Source organism: Sceloporus undulatus, chromosome 1, assembly GCF_019175285.1.
Source record: "Sceloporus undulatus isolate JIND9_A2432 ecotype Alabama chromosome 1, SceUnd_v1.1, whole genome shotgun sequence".
NCBI lineage: Eukaryota > Metazoa > Chordata > Lepidosauria > Squamata > Phrynosomatidae > Sceloporus > Sceloporus undulatus.
Genome location: NC_056522.1, coordinates 135,983,906 through 136,010,418, shown reverse-complemented (window position 1 = coordinate 136,010,418; position 26,513 = coordinate 135,983,906). Strand labels below are relative to the sequence as shown.

Genomic DNA, 26,513 nt, shown 5'->3' with positions numbered 1-26,513 from the left:
ATGATGATGATGATGATGATGATGATGATGATGATGATGATGATGATGATTCTTTGACAATGGCCCTGGTTACAGCCTTGATGGCACTTATGTTGATACTTCATCATGTCATATTCTAATCATTTTCTTCAGTTGTGGAGTCAGGTACAAATCTCCACCTGAAAAGAAATGGCAGTCCATCCATTGACAAATAATAATAATAATAATAATAATAATAATAATAATGATGATGATGATGATAATAATAATAATAATAATAATAATAATAATAATAATAATAATAATAATAATAATAATATCTTTATTTATAGCCCGCCTTTCCACAGATCAAGGCGGGTTACAATATGCAAAATACACAAATGATCAAAAACTTTTTTTAAATTTCCAGACCTGCTGCCCACTGATGTTCTCATGATGCTTTCCAATATATCTGGATGCCTATCTTATATGCTTCCACCCAAATGCCCAGACAACTGTATGACCAGTAAATACAGACATATCACGGGAGCTTGCAATAACAGGTAAACTGTATAGATTCAGGAACTTTTGCGGTTTGCCTTGACTGGGAGACATTTGGTTTCTGGGCTATCTTCCTCCCTTCCATATTGGTTTTCTGTCTTTCCCAGTCTTTCTTGCTTCCCAGTGCAACTCTCAAGGTTTACATAATTTAAGATTGCTCAGAATTTAGTTTGCTTGTCTCAGTCAAGGGTTATTATGGTCATTTGCTAGTAAGAAGAGAAATATCCAGCATTTCCCAAACTAGTAAGACATATTTAACTGCAGATCTGCTAATGCAGTTTCTGATAAGTGCCTCAGCCTCCCCTTGGAGCCTCTGTTTCATCCAAAACTTTTGCCTCCAGGGTGGAAGTATCAGTGGAATAAATATCAGCTCCTTTTTCCTACACATGAGCTTGTTTTTCACTGTTAGTGAAAGGCATCTCCCATTTGAAGGAAAGAAAGTAAGGTGCTCTGAAGTGCATTTAAATCTCTTTCCATGTCCCAGGGATGATTAGCAGTACCTTTGGATTTGATAGATCCAGATCTCTCCCTCCTCTCCCACTGCTATATCTCCCAAGTATCTCTGACATCTTCCTTTGACCCTCAGGGAAAAGCCACTGACATGGGCAACTTGGAGTTCCCTTCCAGCCTCCATGAAGGAGGCTGGGAGGAACTTCAAGTTGCCCATGTCATTTCAATTGAGGAAACCAATCCATCTGAACAAGCGTATTATTGCTGTGCTGGTGGAATGGTAAAATTAATGGGAAAGCTTCCTTTCTCTTGCTTTGCTTTGCTTTCCTTTCCTTTCCTTTTTTTTTTTTCAGTACGAGAAATTCACTGAAAGGCATCTTAGCCTGGTAACATTCCAGTGATCTGTTAAAATATTAAAGCAATCAGGAAGAAAATCACTGGTTAAGCTGTTAAATTAACATATCATTACTTTTAATTGAGCGAAATAGCACTATGTGCTGCATTTTATGCCATTTCAATAAAGACGATCAACTGTAACTAATTTGAATGCTTTATTAAAGTGTACGTCAAACTTCAAGTGTGAATTATTGTCGTTAATTAAATGTATTACTGTCTCACATTGCTTTGCAAATTGAGCCCTTTGGTATACTGAAGATCAATGAAGTATTAATAAAATAATTGTTCCCTATTTAGTTTCCCCACAGCAATGTAAGTGTATGACTAACAGCCTGCATATCTCCTTTCTCTTTCCCTCCCTCTCTGAACTGTTGTGCTCAGATATTTCTATATCTGATTATGTATTATGTCTTGTTGCTGTACTTTGCATATATCTTCCAGTATATTGTTTCACTTTGCTTATATCTTCCAGTAAATATCTGTTACCATTATTGGTATTCTCATGGTGCTTAAATCCCTTTACTCTTTGCAGCCTCAGAAACTTGCTTGGAACTATGGGGCCCCTCATTTCACACATTCCAGTTTCATATATTTTCAGCTTCACCAGTGATATATGATTAGATGTCACACCTGCTACCATTTGTGGGATCACATGAGGCTCTCAACAACAAAAAAATTAAAATAAGTAAAATATGTGCCCATTCCTACTATAGAATTATAGTGCTACTATTCCACATTAACTGTCATGGTTCCTCCTATGGAAGTCTGGGATTTGTAATTTTGGGAGGACATTTAGAATTCTCAGCTGGGAAGGTCTAGTGCCACACTAGACCACCTGTCCCAGGATCCAAAAGGATGATGCCATGGTAGCTAAAGTGGACTAATAGTACAATAATTCTGCACTGGGAATAGGCCTCTGAGCACAGTGACCAAGGGCTAAGTGAAGGAGAAGAATGAGAGAGAAAATGAGTCAATGGCTTATTCGCCCTTGCCCTATTCCCTCTCTCTTCTCACTCTTCAGTTGCCATTGCTGGATGAACGTCTCCTCTGAGATACGAATATAATGTTACTTGTAGCAATACTGATATTATTCAGTAATAGTCCTTACTTCCTGACAGTAAGGGCTGTTCGACAGTGGAACACACTCCCTCGGATGATGGTGGAGTCTCCTTCCTTGGAGTTCTTTAAACAGAGGCTAAATGGCTATCTGTCGGGGATGCTTTGATTGAGAGTTCCTGCATGGCAGGGGGTTGGACTGGATGGTCCTTGTGGTTTCTTCCAACTTACAGTTCTATGATTCTGCTAAATATGTACAAGTGTGAAATCACCCTGCACCATAGGCAGGCAATGTATGATACTTCAAATGTGTTGGGCTGCAAAACCAACATTGTTGGAATGAGTTCAACATTGCCTTGAGAGCTGAGAAGAGAAAAAACAAATGCAGTAAACCAACAAAATATTAAAGCTGTTAAAATTTATTTGTTCTTGATATGATATGAACTTCCAAGTGAACACTGATTTGTTCTGATTCAAGTCATTGATGTTCTTGGCAAGATGTATTGAAAGGAGCTTTGCCATTGCCTTCCTCTGAAGAGGAGAGAGTGACCTGCCCAAGATCATACAATAGGTTTCCATGGCTGAAAAGAAATTCATAATCTTGTCTCCCAGAGTCTGTCCAACTCTCAATCCATTACATCATGATGCTACCTTTAACTTATGTAACTAATATTTTATTTATATAGGGACCATCCCAGATGGGGAGCTTCCAACACAGCTCTGGCCAGGTGGCTTCCTCCAGTTTATGAAGATGGACTAAGTCAACCAAAAGGATGGAATCCTGGTTTCTTATATAATGGATTTCCATTGCCCCCGGTCAGTAGCCTATGAAATCATTAAGATGTTTATTTAATAGGTTTGCTGTCTTTCTTCAACAAAGACTTCCAGGCAAGCAAAAATAATGAAACCTACTATCCAATAGTCAAGCCAAGCAGAAATTAAACAGGAATCGAAAGCAACATAAAAGAAATGAAGCAGATTCAAAAGTTAGAGGGACCAGTTCACTTGGTGCCCAAAACAGTTAGGCAAAAGTCCTGTTCCGACATTAAACTTCAACAGACTAGAAGTACATGCAGAGCATGGAGTCACACACACTATTCCCTCTTAATATCCTTGCATGTGCTAGGTCAGTGATTCTCAAACTCTGCCCCTCCAGGTGTTTTGGACTTTAACTTCCAGAAACCTAAGCCAGTTTGGCCAACAGTCAGGAATTCTGGGAGCTGAACATCTGGAGGACTAAAGTTGGGGAATTACTCTACCTCTCCGGTTTCTGCCCTTGCTGCGCACAGTGGCAAGGTTTAAAATTGTTTCTTGACACTGTTTTATCAGGCTTCCTAATAACCAAGAGAATTTCTACTCACCATCAAGTAAAATAGAGTGTATGGGGAAAGTGGAAAGCCCACAAAGCTTCTAAGGAAAGACAGTGTCTTGTAACAGGTGGTGTCTGTAGCCAAGACCTGAGTGATTGAATGGCTCTTGGAAGGGAATTGTCATCCATCCACACTGGATATATAGGGATTGACTGCACCTACACTCATGACTAGGGGGAAAGGAACTGCTGCCTTGCTCTCATAGAGTACCTGTGGCATATGGTAAGGAGCATTCGTAGATGTTTGGTTCCTTTTCTAAGACATTGCTTTGATTCATGCTGCAGCCCAAATACCCAGTAATGTTGCTGTAACACAGGTATTGTTTATACCCAAGGATGAAGCAGATATACCTGAGCATTCCTCCACATGTCAAATACAGATTATTGATTCTGGTGTAAGGAAGAGGAGCAAGGGGCAGAATAAATCCTGCTGTTGAACTTACAACTCATAGATATGCTACCCAGGCAGAGAGTAATGCTGCTTCACTAGAGCCCACAAACAATGGTCTGGTCTCACTGTATCTTAAGAGATATCATATGCAGTGACATCACTAGGGTTAGCATTCCCCAATGCAGTAATTCATGGGGTCACCCCTCCATTGACCTCCTCCTATACCACACCATACAGAATCCTTAATAATGTTCTTTGTGTTAATGTCATAAATTGTAATTCTCATATATCACTGAATGCAGTTGCAATAGTTGTGATATAAACAACTAGCAAAATAAAAATTAAATTACAATGCCATATACACAGTCTAAATGTATTTACATGCACATAGTTTTATGTCCTTAAAGTTTAAAAAATTAATTTTAAATTTTTCAGAAACCCTGAGGCCTCTCATTTCTCCTCCCACTGAGTTGTACCACCCTCACACAATCTCCAGCATGTTACAGGGATGCAGGTGAATGCTACAGCCCATTTCTGCCAAAAGACAGATGTTTGTGGAGCAGTGATATCACCTGCTGCAACTTGCACTCCCACATGCACCTAGTGATGCTCCTGATGATATGAAGACTTCTAGGCTACAGAAATGACTAAAAGATTGTTGGTGTTCTGTGCCCTCAAGTCATTTCTGACCTATGGCGACCCTAAGGCGAATTTATCACAGGGTTTTCTGGGCAAGATTTATTCAGAGGAGGTTTGCCGTTGCTTTCTCCTGGGGCTGAGAGTCTGTGACTTGCCCAAGGTCATCCAGTGGGTTTCATGGCTGAGTTGAGAATTGAATCCTCATCTCCAGAATCAAAGTTCAGCACTCAAATCACTATGCCACACTGTCTCTGCTATCTGGGAGTAGGTATCACCTAGACATGTATAGGATGATACTGTTAATGAAGCTATAAATGAATAGGGGAATTCATTTCCACCCATGAAAGTTAAAAGATAAGCTTCCAGTTTTTCAAAATTATGAAAAACATAGCAACAGAATTTTATTTGCACTGATTCTGAGGAATTGACATCTCCACTCTGAATGCCTAAACAGAAATACAAGTGTGTCAAAGTCTTAGAGAAACAAGCAAGCAGCATCAGAAGAAAGACCGCTCCCTTAGAACAATATTGTGACATTAAGCACTTTGGCAAAAAATGATGAGTTCTTTGCTCCTTTTGCTCTTTTTCAATAGTTTGTTATATGAGATGTACTTAGTATGCTCCATGGCAACTGACTTAACTCTTGCTTCTCCAGGTGCGTGAAGTTACTAGGACAATTATTGAGGCCTCTAATGAGGCTGTTACTGAAGATGAACAATATTCTGAAATGATCACTATCTGGGGACAATATATAGATCATGACCTTGCCTTCACACCCCAGAGTGTAAACCAACCTTCCATCCTAGGAAGAGCAGACTGTCGTCTGACATGTGAAAACAGAAATCCATGTTTCCCAATACAGGTATTTTCAGTTTCTTTATTTTCTTTTCTGTTTTTAGGGGATGTCAAAACTGGGAGAAGGGAAGGGAAGAAAGGCTAATCCTATTGTATGCTATTTATAGCATGCCAGAGGCAAAGCTCTTTACATATTTGGGAATATTAATATTTAGCACTGTAGCAGATCATAGACAGAATCCTGCTGGAACTTACATCTTCGTAGGTGGATTTACACATGTGGGAATAATGTCCAGTACAGACCTGCTTTTATGTTACTACCATGGGCCCTTGGTATCCCCTGGGGTTTGGTTCTAAGATAGCTTAGCAATATAACAATAACATGTACATTTCTATACCACTTATCAGTGAAATCAGTACTCTCTAAGCAGTTTACAATCTGTAAACTAATTGTCCCCAACAAGCTGGGCATTTATTTTACCAACCTACAAAAGGGTGGAAGGCTGAGTCAACTTTGGAGCCCTTGGGATCAAACTCACAACCTTGTGGCTGCAATACTGGCATTTAACCACTGCGGCACCGGGGCAACTTATCCTGGTATCCAGGATCCACCATACCAAAATCTGTGGATGCTCAGGTCCCATTTAATACAATGGCATAGTGAAATTGTGTCATTTATATAAAATTGTAAAATCAAGATTTGCTTTCTGGAATTTATATTTTTTAAAAAATATTTTCAATCCGTGGATGGTTGGATCCATGGATAAAGAATCCATGGACACAGAGGGCAACTCTACATAGCAGAGCCAGCAAAGTCCCAGATGAACAATAGGACCAATTAACAATGGGACTGGTGCACAATAGGATCAATGTGCATTGATCCCAATGTGTATTACATTGGTCTTGATGTAAATATTGGGTACCAATGCACACTGAGCACTCCTTCTGGAACATCATTACAGATCTACACAATTCAGTAAAGGGGTTGATCAATCAGTTGATGTACATAGTTGGATCCAGCGGGCCTTTCATAGCACACAATTATAGCTGTATGATTCCATTTTAACTACCATGGCAACATCTTATGGAATCCTGGGGTTTGTAATGTGGTGAGTAGCTCTCTGCTTGGGAATTCTAAAACAGCCTCCCTAAACTGAAATTCCCAGGATTCCATAGGATATTGCCATGGCAGGTAAAGTGCAATCATAGCACTATAATTTTTCAATGTAAAATAATGTGATTACTGATTACTTCATGTCCACACAAATACACTTGGGGGATCCATTTTCCCCACCACCACCACCCCGGCAAATTGGGTGGTCCGTGAATGGGGAGGAACGAGTGTATTTGGATATTTTACATGGGCAATATAAATTGTTACAATAAGGTAGAGATGGAATAATAATTATTTGTATTCATTTTCTTACTAACAAAAGGGTTTCCCAACACCATTGATGTTTGTTGCACTTTTATCCCAACATGTCTCCCATACACTTTGCGAAATATGCTGAGGAGATATTTTGCACACACAAAAAAGGTAGATTAAGATTCAAAGGTCTGCTGCTTATAGATGAACAATTTGTACATGCACTTTTCAGAAGAAATTTACAGAAAGAATTTGCACAAAAATGTACACAAAGAATATAAAGTATCATCCAGAGGTGAGAAGCCATCTCCCCCACAGGCACAAACTCTACTGGATCAAAACCAATAGTTATATGTCTCCCTGATCCATGTGGCCCAATTCTCCCACAAGTTCCTATACATGTGGAATTCCCTAAGAAGTTGCTTCTTTCTGTTCCATCCATATTCCCAAACCCTGAGGAAATATGTCTGAACTTAGAAGTGGCATTGGCTTGCAAACAATGTGACTGAAAATATCATCACCAAGATGCACGATGAGCATTAGAAAGCAAAATAGGGGAGAGTTGAATTATTTCAGAAACAATAATCTAGTAATGGAAAAAGACAGCTATGAAGGATTAATTGTGGGAAAGCAGAGCTTTTATTGAGATGTATTGTCTACAGCTAAACAATGAACATTGTTTTTGTGAGGTTTTTTGTTTTGTTTTAATACATTTAATCAAGATTACCCATGACTATATTATTTGTTCAGCTACTATGGGTTGTGTGGACTACTCAAGAGAGGCTAGTGAATTAAAAAGTTTAATAATTTTCCATAACTAACTAGTTTCTCATAAACTAACTAAGGTGCGGGACAGATGGCCCTTTTGTGGCATGGCGTCGTCGTAGCCAGGGTTAGGGACTGCGCGGCACCCGCACAGTCCCTAACCCTAGCACGTACTGGCGGCACCTTAATGGTGCGCCCCATGTACACAGGTGCTGCCATTATGCCATAACAGACGCATAGCGTCTTCATGTCGCGCCACGCTAATTACATCATGAGTGCACCATTGGCGCACTCAGACATAACTGGTGCGGCGGAAAAAGAACCTGCTTTTTGTGGGTTCTTTTCCCTCCGGAGCAAAGCCGCGCAATTTGGCGGCTGCAGTTTGCCTCCGGAGAAAAAAAGGCCGCCAGCAGGCCACCCTTTTCGGGCGGCTTGTCCCAGGCCTAACTAACTTGTTGTGCATGGTGATTTCAAGGAATGATGAGATAAACATAGTATTATCTACAAGGTTTCTTGCCAATTCTGTTTATCCTCTTAGTAGTATCCTATTTGCAGTATACTTCTCTGGACATATTTCTGAAATACTGTATAGCTACTAATGCAAAATAAGAATAGTTAAGCTGATACCTATCTTGTGAAGGGCTAATTCCTTTCTTCTGCCCTTCCTTCCTTCCACCCAATAAGAGCCTTCATAAAGAGAGATATTCTTGTTATCGTGGACTAGCTTCCTCATTTTGAATCTCACTATCACCTTCCATATTCTGCCAAATGAAAGTGGCAAAGTGGATTGTTCACTTGGGAAATGAGTAACACAGTTACATTCTGCAGCGGTTCAGTTTCAAAATATCTAAAGGTGATTTTTGTCTCCAGAGAACCTTGTGAAATTGAAAAGTAAGTGGGCAACATTTTCTCAGCAACCAAGTTTTTCCAGCTTTCATACTTCCTAGGGTGGTAAACAAATATTTGTTTAAAAACTAGGCAGGGGAAACTTGTTCTTAAGTTATCATTACGACAGTTATACACAAAACCACTCCTGTAAATAGATCCTGAAGGCTTTCTGCACTGGAAAAGAGTCCAGTATTTGAGGTCAGAGGCACACCTGCCATTAGGAAGAATGAGGAGATTGCTACAGGCAGCGGATATTGAAAAGCAGAGGTGTCAAGCTTGTGGGTCTTCTTCCTGAACTCCACAGTTCTTCCCTGTTGGAGGGCAGAACTGTGTATTCTATACAGCCTGACACCCAGTCTATCTAAGCTAGCCTTCTGGCTCAGAAGTGGTACAGAACATTATCCTATTGCCAATGTCAAAGTATGATTCAGTGCTTTTCCAGCTATTTCTTTATGTGGACCAGGGAAGTGATGTCATCTCATCCTTCAACTTTGGCTGGTCCTGTTTGAAGTTTCTTCCACTAGGTCTTCAGTTTGTGTGTAGTGAGATCAGCTGAGATATGGCCCTGGCCAAATTGTTAGCCACCTTTCTCCATTAATGGACTCCTTGATAGCAACAGGTAACATTGCTCTCCATCCCATTACAGGCATGACAAATAGAGCTTTAATTGCTTTGTTAATTTGCCCCAGTGCCCCCAGAGTGATGTCACATGGGGCGCACTGTCAAAAACTATTGACAACAGCTATATCCAGCCACCTTCTGGATTTTTTTAATACAACAGAAGAAGGAGAACCAGGGAAGCTGTCAACAGTGGAGCCCCACCATGCTTGTCGGTGTCTAATAGCTGCCCAGATATGCCAGAAGTTGATGTCAGCCTTGCCTTCTCTAATGTTGGGTCCCACCATGTGGAATCCTCATTGCCTCTTCTGCCTTCTCTTCCTCCTTTTTATTTTGATCTTATCTTTTCCACAGTTTGGAATTTTAAGCACCTTATGGCATATTTAAAAACAGAATGTTAAAAAAACCCAATATACTAAAGTTAAACAAGAATAAAGATAAACTAAAGTTAAACAATCAAAAATTATAACCAGCTTAAAATACACATCATTAAAACATACCCCCACACTCCTGAACAACAATTAGCAATATCCAGTTCATTGCATAAGACGGGCCTTATATTATCACTCAGCAAATGCTTGTTGGAATAGAAAATTCTTTGCTTGTTTGTGAAAAGTAGGTAGAGAATGTGCCAGTCTAACTTCTCTAGCTGCTTTATCACACTAGGAACAAACAAAATTTAAATGAGAGCTAAACTAGAGCAATCCAGGAAATGCCTGATGTTTATCACACAACATTTCCTGGTTTTCTCTAGTTTAACTCTCATTTAAATCCTGTTTGCCCCCTAGTGTGATAAAGATTTAGGACAGGAGTTCCAGGACCTGGGGGCAGCCACTGAGAAGGCCTTCTCCCATGTTCCTACCAGATATACCCATGAGTGTGGTGGGACAGAGCAGCAGATCTCAAAGCATGGGCTGGTTCATAAAGGGAATATGGTCCTTCAAATAGTGCCAGCTCACTTTGACAAGTCTATGTGCCTGATGTTATTGCTGTTGTTATTAGTGGGGCTTACTTCCAGATAAAGCAGTACAGAGTTGCTACATAATCAGTGTGTGACATTTTTTTTATAAATATGACACCAATATTTGACATTGCAGATTATGAGTAAATCCTGTTGTTAGCTCTCACTTAAAGTATACTCCTTGAATCAATGGGATTTACCTACTTGTAGTCTCACCATTCAATAGATGAATGAATGGGTCTACTCTAGTTGGGACTCACCAACAGGATGTCCGCCTGTGTCCCCATCACATACAAGGGGCTCCAGACATCCAAAATGCACACTTTAGGGGGAGGGAATCACAGAAAGAAGAGATTAAACCTATTAAAATTCAAATGAAATGAGGAACAAATTGGATATAAATGTGGGGAAATGTTGGAAGCCCATGGATACATACCTTATAGTTGTGTGTATTCCTATAAGTAGCCCCATTCATTTTAAGGAAAGCAGCAACCAAATGACTCTGCTGAAATGAATAAGACAGGATTTGTAGAAAGAATTCTGGAGTTGTCACTGATGTAAGAAACAGCTGGAGGGTTAAAGTATTTCAGTGCATTGCAAAACCCAGCATCAGATTTAAACCAATTTAAACAGAGTCAGCTTAAGACTGATAAGGTTAGGCTTCTGCTACCTAAAATGTCACCTATAACAACTTTGCTGAGGAAAATATTATACTGAAATGAGAAGATATTTTTCTCAAAGAATGGGACAGAGAACTAATAAAATAACCCCAAAGATAAACAAAACATTTCTGCTGAAACTTAATGTTGATTTCCCTTGAAAAGTGAATAAAAAGCTCTGGCCTTCATAAAAATTGGCTAAGTGAGGAGAATGAAAATGTCAAAAGCTGCTGATAGTGGTGCCTACAGCTTGTATTCTCTCCTCCCACAACACATTTACACACAGAGAAAACATGGCTCCCTGGGTAGTCTGACCTTCAAAAAAGGGATCTCACTGTGCTGCCACATGTCCTATGGGCAATTCAAGCAAGATTGGGGGTTTGATTTTAGAATGTTTTGTTGAAAATATTGTTCTTCCTTACAGGCAATATTAACCCACAGCCAACAGACCACAACTGAAGATGCTCTGTGTCCCCAGTTTTCTGTAGCCCATAAATTATTAACAACTATAAGCCTCATGTTGAAGAATGTCATCCCTGTAATATTATTCACAGGCCAATTGTAAATAGTGTAAATTCAACATGGAGGACTGGAGAAAAAGAGAGAGAAATCTATTCTAGTAGAAAGCCTGTAGGAATGGAATATTTATGGCATTTATAGAAACTGAATTTTGGTCATGACGTTCAAAAAAAATTATCCTAAGTTAAGTACGCTAATAAAGCATTCTCAGTTGTGTTCTATCAGATTTGGCAGCCTAAAAATAATCAAAACTGAAATTTTGCTAGCACATTGCAGTCACTTGAGTGAAAGCTATTACTTTCAGACAATCAGGATTCAAATCCCTGCTCAGCCACTAGGTGACTCTGAGCAATTTCTACTCTGTCAGCCATAGTGGAAGGCAACAGCAAAACTCCCCTGCATATATCTTGCCAAGAAACCCCTTTGATGCAGTTACCATAAGTTAAAGCTGACTTGAATGAACATTAACAACAAACATAATCCAAGATAATACTCAAGCAAACCGCAAGAAACTAGATCCAAATTCATCCATTTCTTTCTGGGCCCTTCTAGCAGACAGGCTTGAGTTTCCCAAAGTAATGTTAAGACTGTGCTTAAAAAACAAGAGCTTCTGTTGAAGCTGAAAGAGAAGCAGATACCTTGGAGTACATCAAACATCTATAAGATTTAAAATGATTAATAGCCTCACCCAATGGTAGCTGGTCAGCCCCATGCAGACCACCAATGGGTTTCAGATTTTAAAGGGGCTGTCCAAAGTGATAACCAATGATTCCCGCACTCTGATCCACCACATGTCTTGGGCTCCATTTTCCAGAAACCCCACCCATCTTGGACAATGGTCTGGGATTCTGGGAGCTGAAGTCCAAAATACCTGGAAGGTCAGAGTTCGGGAATCACTGTGCTAAACTATTTTGATGGAGAGGCTGATAATTTTAGATAGTTCATTTAAAGTTCCAACTAGAATCCAATGAGTTCTCAAGAAGAAATACTTACAGAATTAGGATCACCTGGCAGAAAACATATCAGTTATATAAACTATAGAAAAGGGAACAGAGGGCATACAAGAAGTGGGGGTGAAAAATGAGCTGGAGGCCAGGTTGCTTAGGATGTATTTGTTATAGGTTGTGTACCATGAGGAAGAGCCACATCTCAGTGATGGAACACCTGTTTTGCATACAGAAATCCCAAGTACACTTCCTGGCATTTTCAGTTTCAGAACAGGAACAGATAGTAGGCAATCGGACAAACGTCTGTCAGAGAGCCAACGCCAGTCACAGCACACAGTTCTAGACTACATAGAAAGGCATTCACATTCCACAATTACAGTACTGTTGTTCCACTTTAACTGCCATGGATTCCATAGGATGTTGCCAAGGCAGATAAAATGGAGTAATAGTGTTATATTTCTGTAGTGCAAAAGAGCCCTTGGTATAAAGTATTGATGGTTCAAGGCTTCCAGGCCAGTAGGGCAGTGAATCTGCTCTGGGTTTTAGTCTAAACTTTAATGGAGCCATCCATTTTGGGAATGGTAGTTATCACAGTGGAGATCTCCTTTAAAGTTTGGATTTAAACCTGGTCATGGAAGCCCAACTGGACATGGATGTGACAACAATATCCTGATCACTGGACAATCCAAACATATCTTCATGACTTCTTTAAAAGTCAACAAGTTGAGTAGGTTTTCCAGAATCAATATCTGGCATTTCCTACTGCTCTGTTGAGCTGTGGAGCCTTTGAGATGTTGCAGAAATACCACTCCTACCATGCTTGACCAAGAGCTACAATGACTAGGACAGATGGGCATAAAGGAAACAGGTAGCCCATCAGATCGGGTAGCCCATCAGATCCCCACACCTGCTCTACTGGTTTGTCAAACGTGAAGAACTAGCAATAGCAAGAACATTTCTATACCACTTATTAGTGCACTTAAGTACTCCCTAAGTGGTGTACAAAGTATAAGCTAATTATCATAGAATCATAGGATTGTAGAGTTGGAAGAGACCACAAGGGCTATCCAGTCCAACCCCCTGCCATGCAGGAAATCTCAATCAAAGCATCCCCGACAGATGGCCATCCAGCCTCTGCTTAAAGACCTCCAAAGAAGGAGATTCCACTACACTCCAAGGGAGTGTGTTCCACTGTCAACAGTCCTTACTGTCAGGAAGTTCATTCAGCCAGGTGTCTCCCATCGTATATCTATGCATTTCATTTTTCTGCCCTAAGTGCAGTACTTTACATTTCTCCTTGCTGAATTTCATTTTGTTAATTTTGGCTCAGCTTGTCCCCAACAATCTAGGTACTCATTTTAGTGACCTCATAAGGATGCAAGCCTGGGTCACGCTTGAGCCCCTTGCTGGGATTGAACTCACAACCTTATGCTTTGTGAGTGAGTGGCTGCAGTACAGGCATTTAACCACTGCTCCACCAGGGCTCCTACACTGGCCCACCATCAGTTTCAGAGATAAACGTACAGTCGGCCCTTCTTATACACGGATTTTTTATACACGGATTTAAGCATACACGGTTTGAAAATGTTCCAAAAATGTATAAATTTACCTTGATGTTCCATTTTTTATTAGGGACACCATTTTGCTATGTCATTATACTTAATGGGACTTGAGCATACACGGATTTTGTTATACACAGGGGATCTTGGAACCAAACCCCAGCGTATAACAAGGTCCACTGTACACATAATTTTTATGTATGAAAAATAAAATCTTCATAATAAACGTAACTTACAAGCAGAGGTCCTAATAATTGTGCACAATTTGGATTTGTAGTGGTTTGAACATTGGACTATGACTCTGGAGACCAGGTTTGAACCCCCACTCAGCCATAGACACCCACTGGGTGACCTTGGGCAAGTCACACTCTCACTGCCTCAGAGGAAGGCAAAAGCAAACCCTCTCGGAACAAATCTTCCTAAGAAAACCACATCATATGTTGTCATAACTACTTGAAGGCACACAACAACAACAATATTTTACTGATCTAATCAAGACCTTTGAACAGATTGTTTTTAGAGAGCTGCTAGAGACAACAGCACTAAAAGGATTCTGTGCTACTCTGAAGAATTTTAAAGGGGATGTTCCCACTTAAGATTTGAAACGATTTAAAATACAACGTTTTTAATAGATCCGATTCAAAATAACCCTGGTCTTATCCCACGTTCCGAATCGCTTTTATTCTTCGTTCCCATCTGGTTTTTTAAACCGAAGTTTTTACCTGCAGTCGTTCCTACTTGGCATGAAATCAGTGTTTAAATAAAGCGATTCTTTTCCTCCATACCTTATTTGGAGCTGTCAATCAATAGTACGTCAGAATGACGTAACGTTAATCCGGAATATTTGGAAGCGATGTATCTTTTGGCATCGTTTCCATTTCATTGACTGTTTGTGAATTGATGTATTTTTGGCGGTTTTTTCCCCCCAAATGGACCAATGAAGGCACTTAATCGCTCAAACGTCCTCTTCTGCGTCTCCCCATATTAACTGCCATAACTCAGTGCTAGGGAATCCTGGGAATGGTAGTTTATTATGGCACCAGCACTCTCTGGCAGAGGAGGATAAATGTCTCACAAACACAACAGTTCCCATAATTCCTTAGTACTGAGCCAGGGCAGGTTAAGGGGTCTCAAACTGTATTATTTCTACAGTGGGTTTGGAACTACAGATGAGGATTTTTTCATAAATTCAAAAAGTTGTTACTTTATAATTACCATACACACACACACACACACACACACACTCATATGCATATATATATATATATATATACACACACACACACACACACACACATGTGTGCAAACACACACACAGGGTTGGAAAATGGGATCAAGGAGGAGAAGGCAGTCAGTTTAAGTGGGATAGAGACACAAGACAGAAAAGGGGAAAAGAGAACGATCCCAATGTCAAAAGGCTGCAGACCTAAGAGAGAGGAGAGAGTGAAAGCCAAATAAAGCAAGAGACGTCCCAAGACAGCCAGGGAGAATCCCTTCAGAGAGCACAGAGATCAATGGGAGAGGCTTCTGGCAAAGCGAATTTTGGGAACCCAAGCTCTTTCCAGAGGAACTATGGGATAGGTTTTGCAGGACAGAATCCCCTCTTCATGTCTCCCAAGACAGCCAGGGAGAATCCCTTCAGAGAGCCCAGAGATCCATGAAGGAGGCTGCTGGAAAAGCAAGGAGGGAGCACTCTTCCCAAATATTCTCTTTCCAGGGTTGGAGGAGAAGGCAGATTCCGTTTGAGAAAGAGAGATGGAAAGGCTCTATTCCCCCCCCCCCATTGATCAGAGCCCTTCCCTGCCTGGGCGAGATCAGAGCCCAAGCGGGCAGGGAATGCCTCTTCGAGAGGAGGCTTCCCTTCCTGCCTCTCCTCCGTTAGAAATGGGCTCTCCCCCCACAGAGGGGAGGTTGCAATCCACCGGGGGAAGCCTTGTAGTCCTTTGTAGATGCAGGCGCTTGAGCAGCCGGGACTTCAGGCGCTTAAAGCGCTGAAGAGATTAAGTGCCTGTAAACCATTAAAATAAAAAATAAAAAAAATCCTTATCTCTTATTGAAAGACCACAGCGGACAAAGGGGTGAGGGAAGCAAAAATGGCGACAGCCACGACGGATGGGGACAGAAAGGGCAACTCCCCCAAGGCCAGCCCCATCGCACTCCGCTCCTCCCAGCCATCTAACCTGATTTCAAAGGCTGTCGTTCCTATTTAAATGCTCCAGTTCCTAATTCGAATCAATGGAAAAACGTTGGTCAGACACTAGTATTTTTTTAACGCACGTTAAATGACGAAAACTCGATTCAAAATTTTATTCCGCTCTATGATTCGATTTATAGTGGGGACAATTGCGGGTTGCTCTAGAACCGTTCTAGGTTTAAATCGGATCCTAATAGGAACGCCACTCCTTGGATTCGATTCAGAACGTGGGGTTTCACCTAGTGGGAACATCCCCAAAGTTTGGTTGGGTTTTTTCAACTTTCATTTCTTTATGTCAGTTTCTTGAGAATTAAGAGGAAAAAATAACCCTCAGAGTGATGGATTTCTTTACTCAAAACAGAAGAACCCTCTTGAGAATCATGATGATTTTAATAGCTGGTAGCTATTTGATGGCCTCTGGAATAATTAATTTTAAAAGCCAGCATTGTAATTATATTTTATTTAAAATAGCCCAGGTGATAAAAAATAATTAAATAGCTAGAAATATTTTATCCTCATGATTAAGTGTGAAGCATCTTATGAATATGCTCACTCTAATTTTAACCAGAAGAAGCAATCCTTAATTGTTTAAAAAGCAGTAAAATTCTATTGTAAGGCTGGTTATTATTGGCAAAATAGAAAATATGTTTTTTCTATTATTATTAATGTATTCTGAATACCATATCTGGAGACACAGAACATAAAATTTTTTCTGGCACCCTGGAGTCACATGGATGGCTAGTAGTTTTGGCTAAACCAGAAGTCCTTTCAGCCTGGTTCTTCCATTCACTAGCCATTCATTTTGCATCCTTGCTTTCCATGATATTGAATGATCCTGGGGAAGGAAGGAAGGAAGCAGGACTGGCCTTTCCATTAGGCAGAGGGAGGTAGTCACCACAAAGGGTGGAGGTTGGATTTGTTGTTGTTATTGTTGTGTGCCTTCACATAATTTCTGATTTATGGCGATCCTAAGGCAATCCCATCATGGGGTTTTCTTGACATATTTTGTCACAGGGGTTTTGCCATTGCCATCCTCTGAGGCTGAGAGAGTGTGACTTGCTCAAGGTCACCCAGTAGGTTTCTGTGGCTAAACAGGGATTCAAACTCTGCTCTCCAGGGTCCTAGCCCAAGGCTCAAACCACTACACCATGCCGGCTCCACAGAACTATAGCATCATCTCAGGCATAGTTTTGTCTTTGGTGAAATTATACATACAGTTATGCACAGGAAATATGCTTACGCATTCATAGAACCATGTGCAGTTTGGAAGTAATGCTCTTCACAGGCATTATATAGCTTGTGATATAAATAATTGAAAGGATTTTGATCTGATGATTGTTTGTGTCTCAATTAGAGTGATAGAAAATGCAATGCTTTTCAAAGAGCCAACCACGTTAGTCTATTGCACAGTGGAAAGAACGGGAAGATGGGGGGAAAGGAGCCTTGTGGCACACTTAAGACTGATTTATTTGAGCATGGATTTTCGTGGATTGCAATCCACTATCTCAGGCTGCAGAATTAATGCAGTTTGTCACCACTTTAACTGCCATAGATCAATGCTATGGAATTCAAGGATTTGTTGTTTTTGTAAGATATTTAGCCTTCTGTGTCAGAAGTATTGTTCCAGATCAGACAGTTTGCAAATTGTGGTGCAGTACGACTACCACTGCTGTTGATTTGAAGATATATGTTATTCCCAGTGTTATTCTCATGAGTGAGTACTGAGCTTGGTGGTTAGGTTTGCTGTAGTTCCATTCCAATTGATTTTCTTGATCATTTGCACCTCTTCCTTATGTGGGGTATTGCATCCCAACGGCTTCCTGCCAGCTTAGGCGCATGCGTTGTGCATACAACATGCCCCCAAGATGGCTTTTTTTTTTGCCAGTTGCAAGACCTTTGTTGCTTTTCTCATGTGATTTGTTTCTGAACAACAAAAACCGTTTTCTTTACATGGAGATCCATGTAATCCTTCTCTGCAAGGTTTCCATTAAAGCTGATCAAGCAGAAAGATGCAGCAACAGTTTTTCCCCACATAGTGTGTCAGAAGACAGGTGATTGTATTCCTATTGTGGCATATGATATCTTTTTCTCCTACAACAGGTTTTGACAATTGAAGAAAACCATGTCTGAGTAAACTTGACTTTCTCAGGACATAGGATGTGTATTATGTTAAGCCAGCCACAACTTTCAGTTACATAAATTTACTACAAATAAATAAACAAAGTAAATGGGTATTAATGGCATCTTCTAGACTACAAGAAAAGGTCAGAACTATGTACCAGGACTTTCCTAGTGTACTGGTCTACTTAGCGTCAGTGATGGATTTTCCTCAACACCACTCACCATATGATAGAAAGGTTGTGATAGTAATAATAATCAGCTCTCCATGGTTAACATTATTTTCCTTTTTTTAAAAAAACTTGCACATTAAGTGCAAAGGGCTTTTAAATTTAATTTATTTTTAATATTACATAACTTGTTGTAGGAGTAAATCTTCCCAAGTACCATGCCTTCTAATTTTCTATTCACCATATAACCAAGATTTCTGAACTGAGTCTTACAATATCTATCATTCATTATGTCTCTTCAGGCTGCCTACCTCTGATTCTAGGGGCCGTTGACCCCTGCAGTGTCAGAGGGAAATGTCTCCATTCAGCAATATATATGTGTATGAGTGTGTGCATGTACAGTATGTGTGTGTATACTAATATCGGTTATCTTAGTATGTTGCTTTTCTTCCAAGGAGTTAAAGGCAATTTTTTGTCTCACCAGGCGAAGACAGTGAGGTAAGTAAAGAGGAGAAAACATTTCTTGTTTTATTCCTGATTGATAAACTTCATGGCTGAAGCTCACTAAAGTATCTCTGGTGATATAACCAGAGTAAGGAGTTGCCGCATAGCTTGTTGTATAGTTGGTGATATACAGGAAGTGTGCCTGGCTTTTGTGAATACAAGCAGAGAAGAGAATGGGAGCACAAAAATTAGACAGGTGTATAATAATTCCCATTATTGATCCTTTAATCCAACCCAGCCTATTAGCACCTTTTCTTCCAAACTGTATTACCTTGTTTTCTCCCCTCCTCTGCAAGCAGATTTTATTACATCTTTCAGATTTATAATAGAGATAACTCTGGAAATGGAAAGATTCCAAGGTAGCTGTGTTTACACACACACACAGTACTGTGCCAAGAAAATGGCTTCATGTGAAGCTTCTTCGTTAATCCTACAGTAAATTGTTTCGCCTAAAGAAGATGGGCTATGTCTGATGTCACTTAAAAGATAGCACAGGGAAATCCTCATTTGCACATTCACCTCTTGGTGGAACACTTGTTATTCCAACAAAAGAAAATGTAGAGACTTTATTATGCAGCCCAACCAGCAAATCAGGGTTTGTTATTACCACCTCCTCCATGGGAGCATGGAAGGATGAATGAAGAGTAAAACAACAGAGGCACCCCACCAAAGGATATACACAGAGCAGATTCCCATGCTTCTTGATGGTTTTGGTCCAACAAAGGGATAAGAAAGAAGCAGAAGTATTTAGAGATTAATACAAGCTGTGGCAGTTATGTGTATTTAGGCTTAGAATGGAGCCTGACAGTGTCTTCCTTTCCATTTCCTTCAAAGAGGAAGCACGAGCCATCTAAACAACAAAATTAATAAAGGAGGCAAATGCAACTTCAGAGGAAGTTCAAGCAAAGAAAACACTTGTATACACAACAGAGGCAATAAGGTCGACAATTAACCCAATGTAATATTCATTGTCAAAATAAAGGATCGCTTCTTCAAACTGTTTCCACTGGAATAAGGAGCAAAGAAGTGGGAACATTTATTAATCAAACAAGTTTTAATCAGCTTAGACGATATGCAAGTATTTAACATAATAGCCTTCTTGATAACATTCCCCACAGTAATGAGTTTTGCAACACTGTTTTAGAAAGCTAAGAAAGATGGCCTATTGAATAAATGTATAGAAATGCTATTAGGTTACAGATTTTAATGCTCCATTACAAGTGTCCTTTAGCTTTCATCATCTCATTTAAACCTCAGATTTCATCTCTTTCCCTTTTGCATTTTGCTCACTCAAGATGCTTATCTTTTTCTTCCTCTCACCTGCACCAGTGTAAATGTTTATGCTTTTTTACTTTGGTTAACAAAAACACCTTAAAGAAGGAATTAAACTGATTTTGTAAAATACTCATAAGATTAATACAAAGGGTTGGACTGGATGGCCTGTGGTCTCTTCCAACTCTATGATTGGACTTTATCAAATCAGACTTCTGTCCCACCACCACGCTAAGTTTAAGAATGGAAGCATAGTGGTTTGGCATCATTTCTTATCACACTTTCCCCTATGATAGAGCTTTGGTGGTGCATTATCGCATGATCTGTTTACACTGCCAAATGGCATCTGCAGGAATGTGCTGTTTCTCCCTGTCCCAAAGTGTGGGGCTTTGGAAGGAATTAAGGGGACAAGCAATCCCAACTGCCATCCACATCTCAAAGCTGGCTGTTGTGTAAATGTGCACACAGCAGCCAGCTTTGGAAGCTGTTGGCAGTGCAATTGCTGCAAAGGAGAAGGAAGAGAGCCGCATGACTGCCTGAGAAATGGAATTGCAGTGGAAGGGACCTATCACAGAAAGGCAGTAATGGAATAGCAGGGAAATGGAGAGCATATTGAAAGGTTTTGCTCATCAATGAAAAGGTGCACTACAATGACAAATGGAATGCAGGGCAGCAGCAGGTTGGACATGCCATCATGTGATAACTATCAACCAAAAGTGTTTTTATCCTGTTAAATTCCACTTTTTAGCCTCATTTGTTAAAGGACCTTATGTGAGCTCCTCCTGACTGCTAGACTATATACTTTTCAAAGGGGATGGAATTGTAGAAGCTTTCTGTGGGGAAACAGCCTACTATGTGAACATGTTAAATGTTGTAAAATAAGCACTGATAAAGTTTAACTAGTCACAAGGGAGAAAAAAAGAGTGTTTCAGTTTGAGGTTTATATAGGACAGAGATCCTACTGGTATAATGGTGAGTGGCTGTTTTTAGTGCTAATGGTGTTTTAACTGCCAGAGAGGAGTTATCAGCTTTATAAACTTTTTGAGTATTTGTAAATGTAGAGAGGATCCAAACTATAAGACACAGATTGGGCAGTTGCCAACATAATGTAAAAGCTGAGTGGTGGAGAATTTCCCGCAATAGGTAGGGAGGCTTGAAATGTTGGATTCCTCAAATCTGACATGATACTAGTGGTGCAGATGGAAGGATGTCAGAGCATATAAAAAGTGATGTCAAAAGTCATGGAGAGGAGAGGTGATAGGAAGACCAGATCATAATAGGAAGACCAGGCAAACATTCCAGAAGAAAGGAAAAAACAAGACTAAGGACTGAGAAAGACACCAAGTGGTCAGCAGCAGAATCATCTCTGAAAAAAACAAGGCCTTAGAACAATCTATAATAGAGAAATAGAGATGACAGTAATAGTAATAATAATAATAATAATAATAATAATAATAATAATAATAATAATAATTTATTTATAGCCCACCCAATCACAAGGAATCCCGGCAGGTTACAACAGTAAAAGTACATTAGAAATACAATAAAATTCAAAATTAATCCCTTCCCAACCCCCCATCCCAGTTTTAAAACTACAACATTAAATAATCACAATTTAAAAGCAATAAAATACAATAGGCTAAAAATTGGGTGGACAGAGAGACATGGATCGCAATCAAATCATATTCCTGTTCATATACGGGGAGATGAAGCTAGGTTGGGAAGGCCTGCCAGAAGAAATCTGTCTTAAAAGCATTCTTAAAGGCTATAAGAGTGGAAATGTGGTGGATCTCCTCTGACAGGTCATTCCATAACTTTGGAGGAGCGATGGAAAAGGCCCTCTGGGTAACAGAAGTTAGCCTAGATTTTTTTTGGCTTAAGTAAATTCTTCTCAGAGGACATTAATGTGTGGGACGGACAATATGGAAGAAGGCATTTCCTTAAGTATTCTGGACTCAAGCCATATAGGGCTTTAAAGGTAATCACCAACACCTTGTACCTTGCCCGGAAACTATTTGGTAGCCAGTGAAGGAACTTCAGAACTGGTGTTACATGATCGTTCCGAGAAGTACCTGTAATTAATCTGGCTGCCATGTTTTGTATCTGCTGAAGTTTCCGAACTTGGTACAAGGGTAATGCACCCATGTAGAGTGCATTACAGAAGTCCAATCAAGAGGACAGAAACAGCTTTGGTCGTCCTGGGAGATGACTGTAACAAAGCTGCACTTACTAAGGGTAGCACTCAAGGGCATGAGCAGGGTGTGGAATTGATAGAAAGCATAAGGGACAGCTGTGGAGAACAAGCTGAAACCCTGCAGCTAGCCTTAGATACAAGTTTGGAAGGTGTGGTGAGGAAGGGCTGGGGCTGAGGCAAGCTCTTCAAAAGGAAGGACACCAAACAGGGCAGAGGGAGGAGATCGAAAAAAAAGAAGAGAAAGTAAGCTTGCTGGAAGGCCGGTTGCTGAATGTGAAGGAGGAGACAATGGAAGCCTTGGCACAGCCTCTATATCTATCCTCTTCTGCACAAAGCAGCTTTGAAACTCACTACTAAGTAAACAACTGTTTTGGACCATAAAGCACCCAAGAAGATTAAAAGCATGGACTTTTAATAGACCCTAGCACCAATTGAGCTGAATGCTAAAAAGTGAAGAACAGAGGCAGGAGTATCAATTGCTGGACCAGAGAGAAGACTTCCAGAGTAGATGTCAAGTGCTGTGAAGATCTAGCCACCATCAAGGTCAAGCAAGTGCAGACTACCAACTCCAAACTTGTGAATTAACTGAGAGGTGTCTGGATGTGAAGTCAAAGGCTTTCATGGCTGGCATCCATAGATTTTTGTGGGTTTTGGGGGCTATGTGGCCATATTCTGGAAGGAGAAACGTCAGGAACAACATCTTCTAGAGCATGGCCACATAGCCCCAAAAACCCACAAAAATCTATGAGAGGAGTCTGCTGGAACAATCAGCTTTAACATGGTAGTGAGCAGAACTTTAGCCTAAGCAACACTGTGAGTGGTAATTTTAAAAAATTACAAATATTTTACAATATTGGCTACACTTGTTTTAAAACAAGTTTTTTCTACCAAATCTCCATGTGTTTTGTTCTTCCATAGCTCCTAGGTTGGTGGTATGAGATGACCCACCATGATGCTAAGGTATCAGTGGTGAGTATCCAATCGTAGGGAGAAGGCTAGTACAAGGGTGCCTTAAACACAGTTAGGTACCACCAGCAGCACTTATAAAAGTGGTCCATGAAACTTGTGGCAGTTTAACAACCTTATGAAGTATAACTTTCCCTGCTTAATAACATTAATAGTGCAATCCTATACATGCCTATAAAGCATCACTTAGTTCACAGGGTCTTATTTTCAGGTAAGTATCTTTAAGCATTATGAATGGGAGAAAAGTGTCTTTCCACGAAAAGTTTTCATTGGGAATGCCAAAAGTTTTCATATGAAAAAACTATATCATCTGCATCTTTCTTATAATGACCATCTTTTTAGGCAGGGCACAGGTGGGAGGGAATATTCCATTCAAAATTGTTCTTGCATCATCTTCAAATCCTGACCCCTAAAATTTTAAAGGGATACCCAAGTCCATCCATCCTTCCAACAAATATTCTTACAAGATACATATCTATAAGCATATATTATGTATCTGTGAAGAATTAACATTATTGGTTTGCTACTGATCATAGGTAAATTATTAACATTTTCAAGATGGAGTGGTTCCAAACAATATCACTTCTAGAATGAATATGTGTATGCACTCACCAAGCTATCTATGGTGCGCTACAGACAGGCACCCAAGTACGTACTCCGTACGTACTATGGTTGCCTGGGGGTGTCTCTTTTAGACACCCGCAACCCTAGTACGTACGGATTATGTACAAAATGGCGGCACCCTGTTCACACGGGCGCCGCCATTTTGATGTAACAGACAACTAGCATCTGCACGCCGCAGCACCCAGGTGATGTGAGTGCGCCAATGGCATCACTGGCACGCCGCAAAAAGAAGTCGCTTTTTGCAGCTTCTTTTTCTTGCTGCTGCCAAGCCGCACGGTATATCCGCTGCGGCTTGCCAGTGGCACAAACAGCACCACTGCCAGACCGTCCTTTAAGGACGGTCTATAGCACGCCTATGTTCCCATATTTTTAATCCATTCGCATCAAATTGTCCTCATTCCTGAAAATTTTAACTACAAAGACCCACAATGCAAATTTCAAATGACTATCTCATCCACTTACCACTTAAAGGAGAGTTTGTATAAGAGTTGACTTATCAACTTCCCATTTATTCAATAGGTCTATTCTTGTGGAGATTAAAACTTGGAAGTGGGAGAGCATATGTGCCCATAAAAATTTGTGGCATTTTATAAATTAATATCTGTTTGGAAACACTTTTAGCAGTTTTTTATCAAAATACTTTCAAAATCAAGAAACATAATTTTTAAAAATTGAGCATATAGGGACCAGCAAAAATAAATAGCTTGTCATCTTATTCAATTTGATAAGGCTAGTGAAAGCTTCCTGGGAGCATGTGCTCATCATTGAAAAGTTGTACATTTTCTTTCATTTTAAGGAGCTTTATTCCAATATTTCACAAAGTAAAATGTCCCTGTGCAGTTTGTGCCTTACTCTACACTTTGCAGTACTAAAATGTGTGTGTGCGGGGTGGTGGTGGTGGTGGTATTTATTCAGTTTACATGCACTGTGGAACAGGCGAGAATGAGGTTCACCAAGATCTACCAGTAGCTTGCAATAGATCCGCAAAGATTTCTGATTGCTAAGCATTTAACAACAGTGGCATTAAGAAAAACAACCTTTTTTTCTTCTCATCTGTGCTTTATGCCAAAAGAAATCTGTGTGCATGTACCACCACCATTAAGAGGTGAGATGGTATGCATACATTGGGTTGGATGCAGAGCTGAACCAGTGGGTATATAATTCTGGTAAAGCCTGTTTTGCTAACCATCATGCAACAGCCTGATGAAGAACTTGTAGAAGACCCTAATGCAAGAGCTTTGTATGAACAATGTTTGCAATGCTTTGCATGAACAGAATCATCCCTCTGGTTTTCATTTCTCTTTTGTTGTTCAAGGTTCAATTAGAAAAGCCTTTGTACTCATAGAAGAGTGACCCTGGTTCCAAGCCATAGTACATATAGGTATCTGCACCTGAATGCAGAATACATAATAAGCCACAGCTTTATGAAATCAACCACATGCATTTCTACTAAGGATTGCATCAAAATATTGCAAACTTGTATAGGATGAGAGATGCAGGAAACTCTACCAACCAATATTGCTTTACTACTGAAATTAATAATTCTGATCCACCTCTTCCCAAATGAGAGATCTTATTTTAATCCACAGGTTTTTGTCAATGATACAGTCTCCATGATGAGCTGCTTGCCTTTCTACCGTTCATCCCCTGCATGCACCACTGGTCTCCAGGGAGTTCTGATAGGAAATCTTTCCATCTTAAATCCAAGGCAACAGATTAATAGCCTAACTTCCTTCCTTGACGCATCTACTGTTTATGGCAGCACAACCGCCACTGAGAACAAACTGAGAAATATGACTAGCAAAGAAGGCCTCCTCAGAATAAACATGAAATATTTTGACAATGGCCGTGAATACCTACCTTTTGTCAACCAGGTTCCTTCACCTTGTGCTCAGGACCCCAAAGCAGACAAAGGAGAAAGAATCGAATGCTTTATGGCAGGAGACTCCAGGTCAAGCGAAGTCCTTTCATTGACAGCTATGCATACAGTTTGGTTGCGTGAGCACAATCGCCTTGCAAAACAACTAAAGAAATGGAACCCACACTGGAATCCTGAAATCATCTATCAAGAGGCTCGCAAAATTGTTGGTGCTCTCCATCAGGTAGGCTGATACTAGTTTACAGAATATTTAATTGTTGAGTGCCTTCAAGTCATTTCTGACTTTTGGTGACCTTAAGGTGACCATAAGGGTTTTCTTGGCAAGACTTGCTCAGAGGGGGTTTGCCATTGCCTTCCTCTGAGGCTGAGAGAGTGTGACTTGCCCAAAGTCAGCCAATGGGTTTCCATGGCCAAATGGAGATCCAAACTCTCTCTCCCAAGTCCAGTATTCAAACCACTACACAATGCTGGGTCTCATCACATCATATATGTCCACGTTTTCTCATTGTAAATCTTTTCCAGTAGTGGCTGGTAGCTTCCACATCAATCACATGGTGAACCCCCATGAGCTATACAGTGTTTTGAACCATTTTTGAGAAGAGGATTACAAACCTTGGATCGCACCTTGAAAGTTCATTCTAAATCCCGGAGTGCGTTCATTGCCCCACTGACATGGAAAACACCAGCTGCCACTG

The 26,513-nt window shown here is 40.3% G+C and overlaps 1 protein-coding gene across 1 annotated transcript in view; it reads left to right on the top strand.

The window, feature by feature from the left end:
* Positions 1–26,513, top strand: part of TPO (thyroid peroxidase) — an 87,787-nt gene that overhangs the window by 11,831 nt on the left and 49,443 nt on the right. The window contains 4 exon segments of the mRNA XM_042457411.1: positions 389–521; positions 3,108–3,237; positions 5,476–5,682; positions 25,529–26,055. Of these exon segments, the coding sequence (XP_042313345.1) occupies positions 389–521; positions 3,108–3,237; positions 5,476–5,682; positions 25,529–26,055 (997 nt within the window).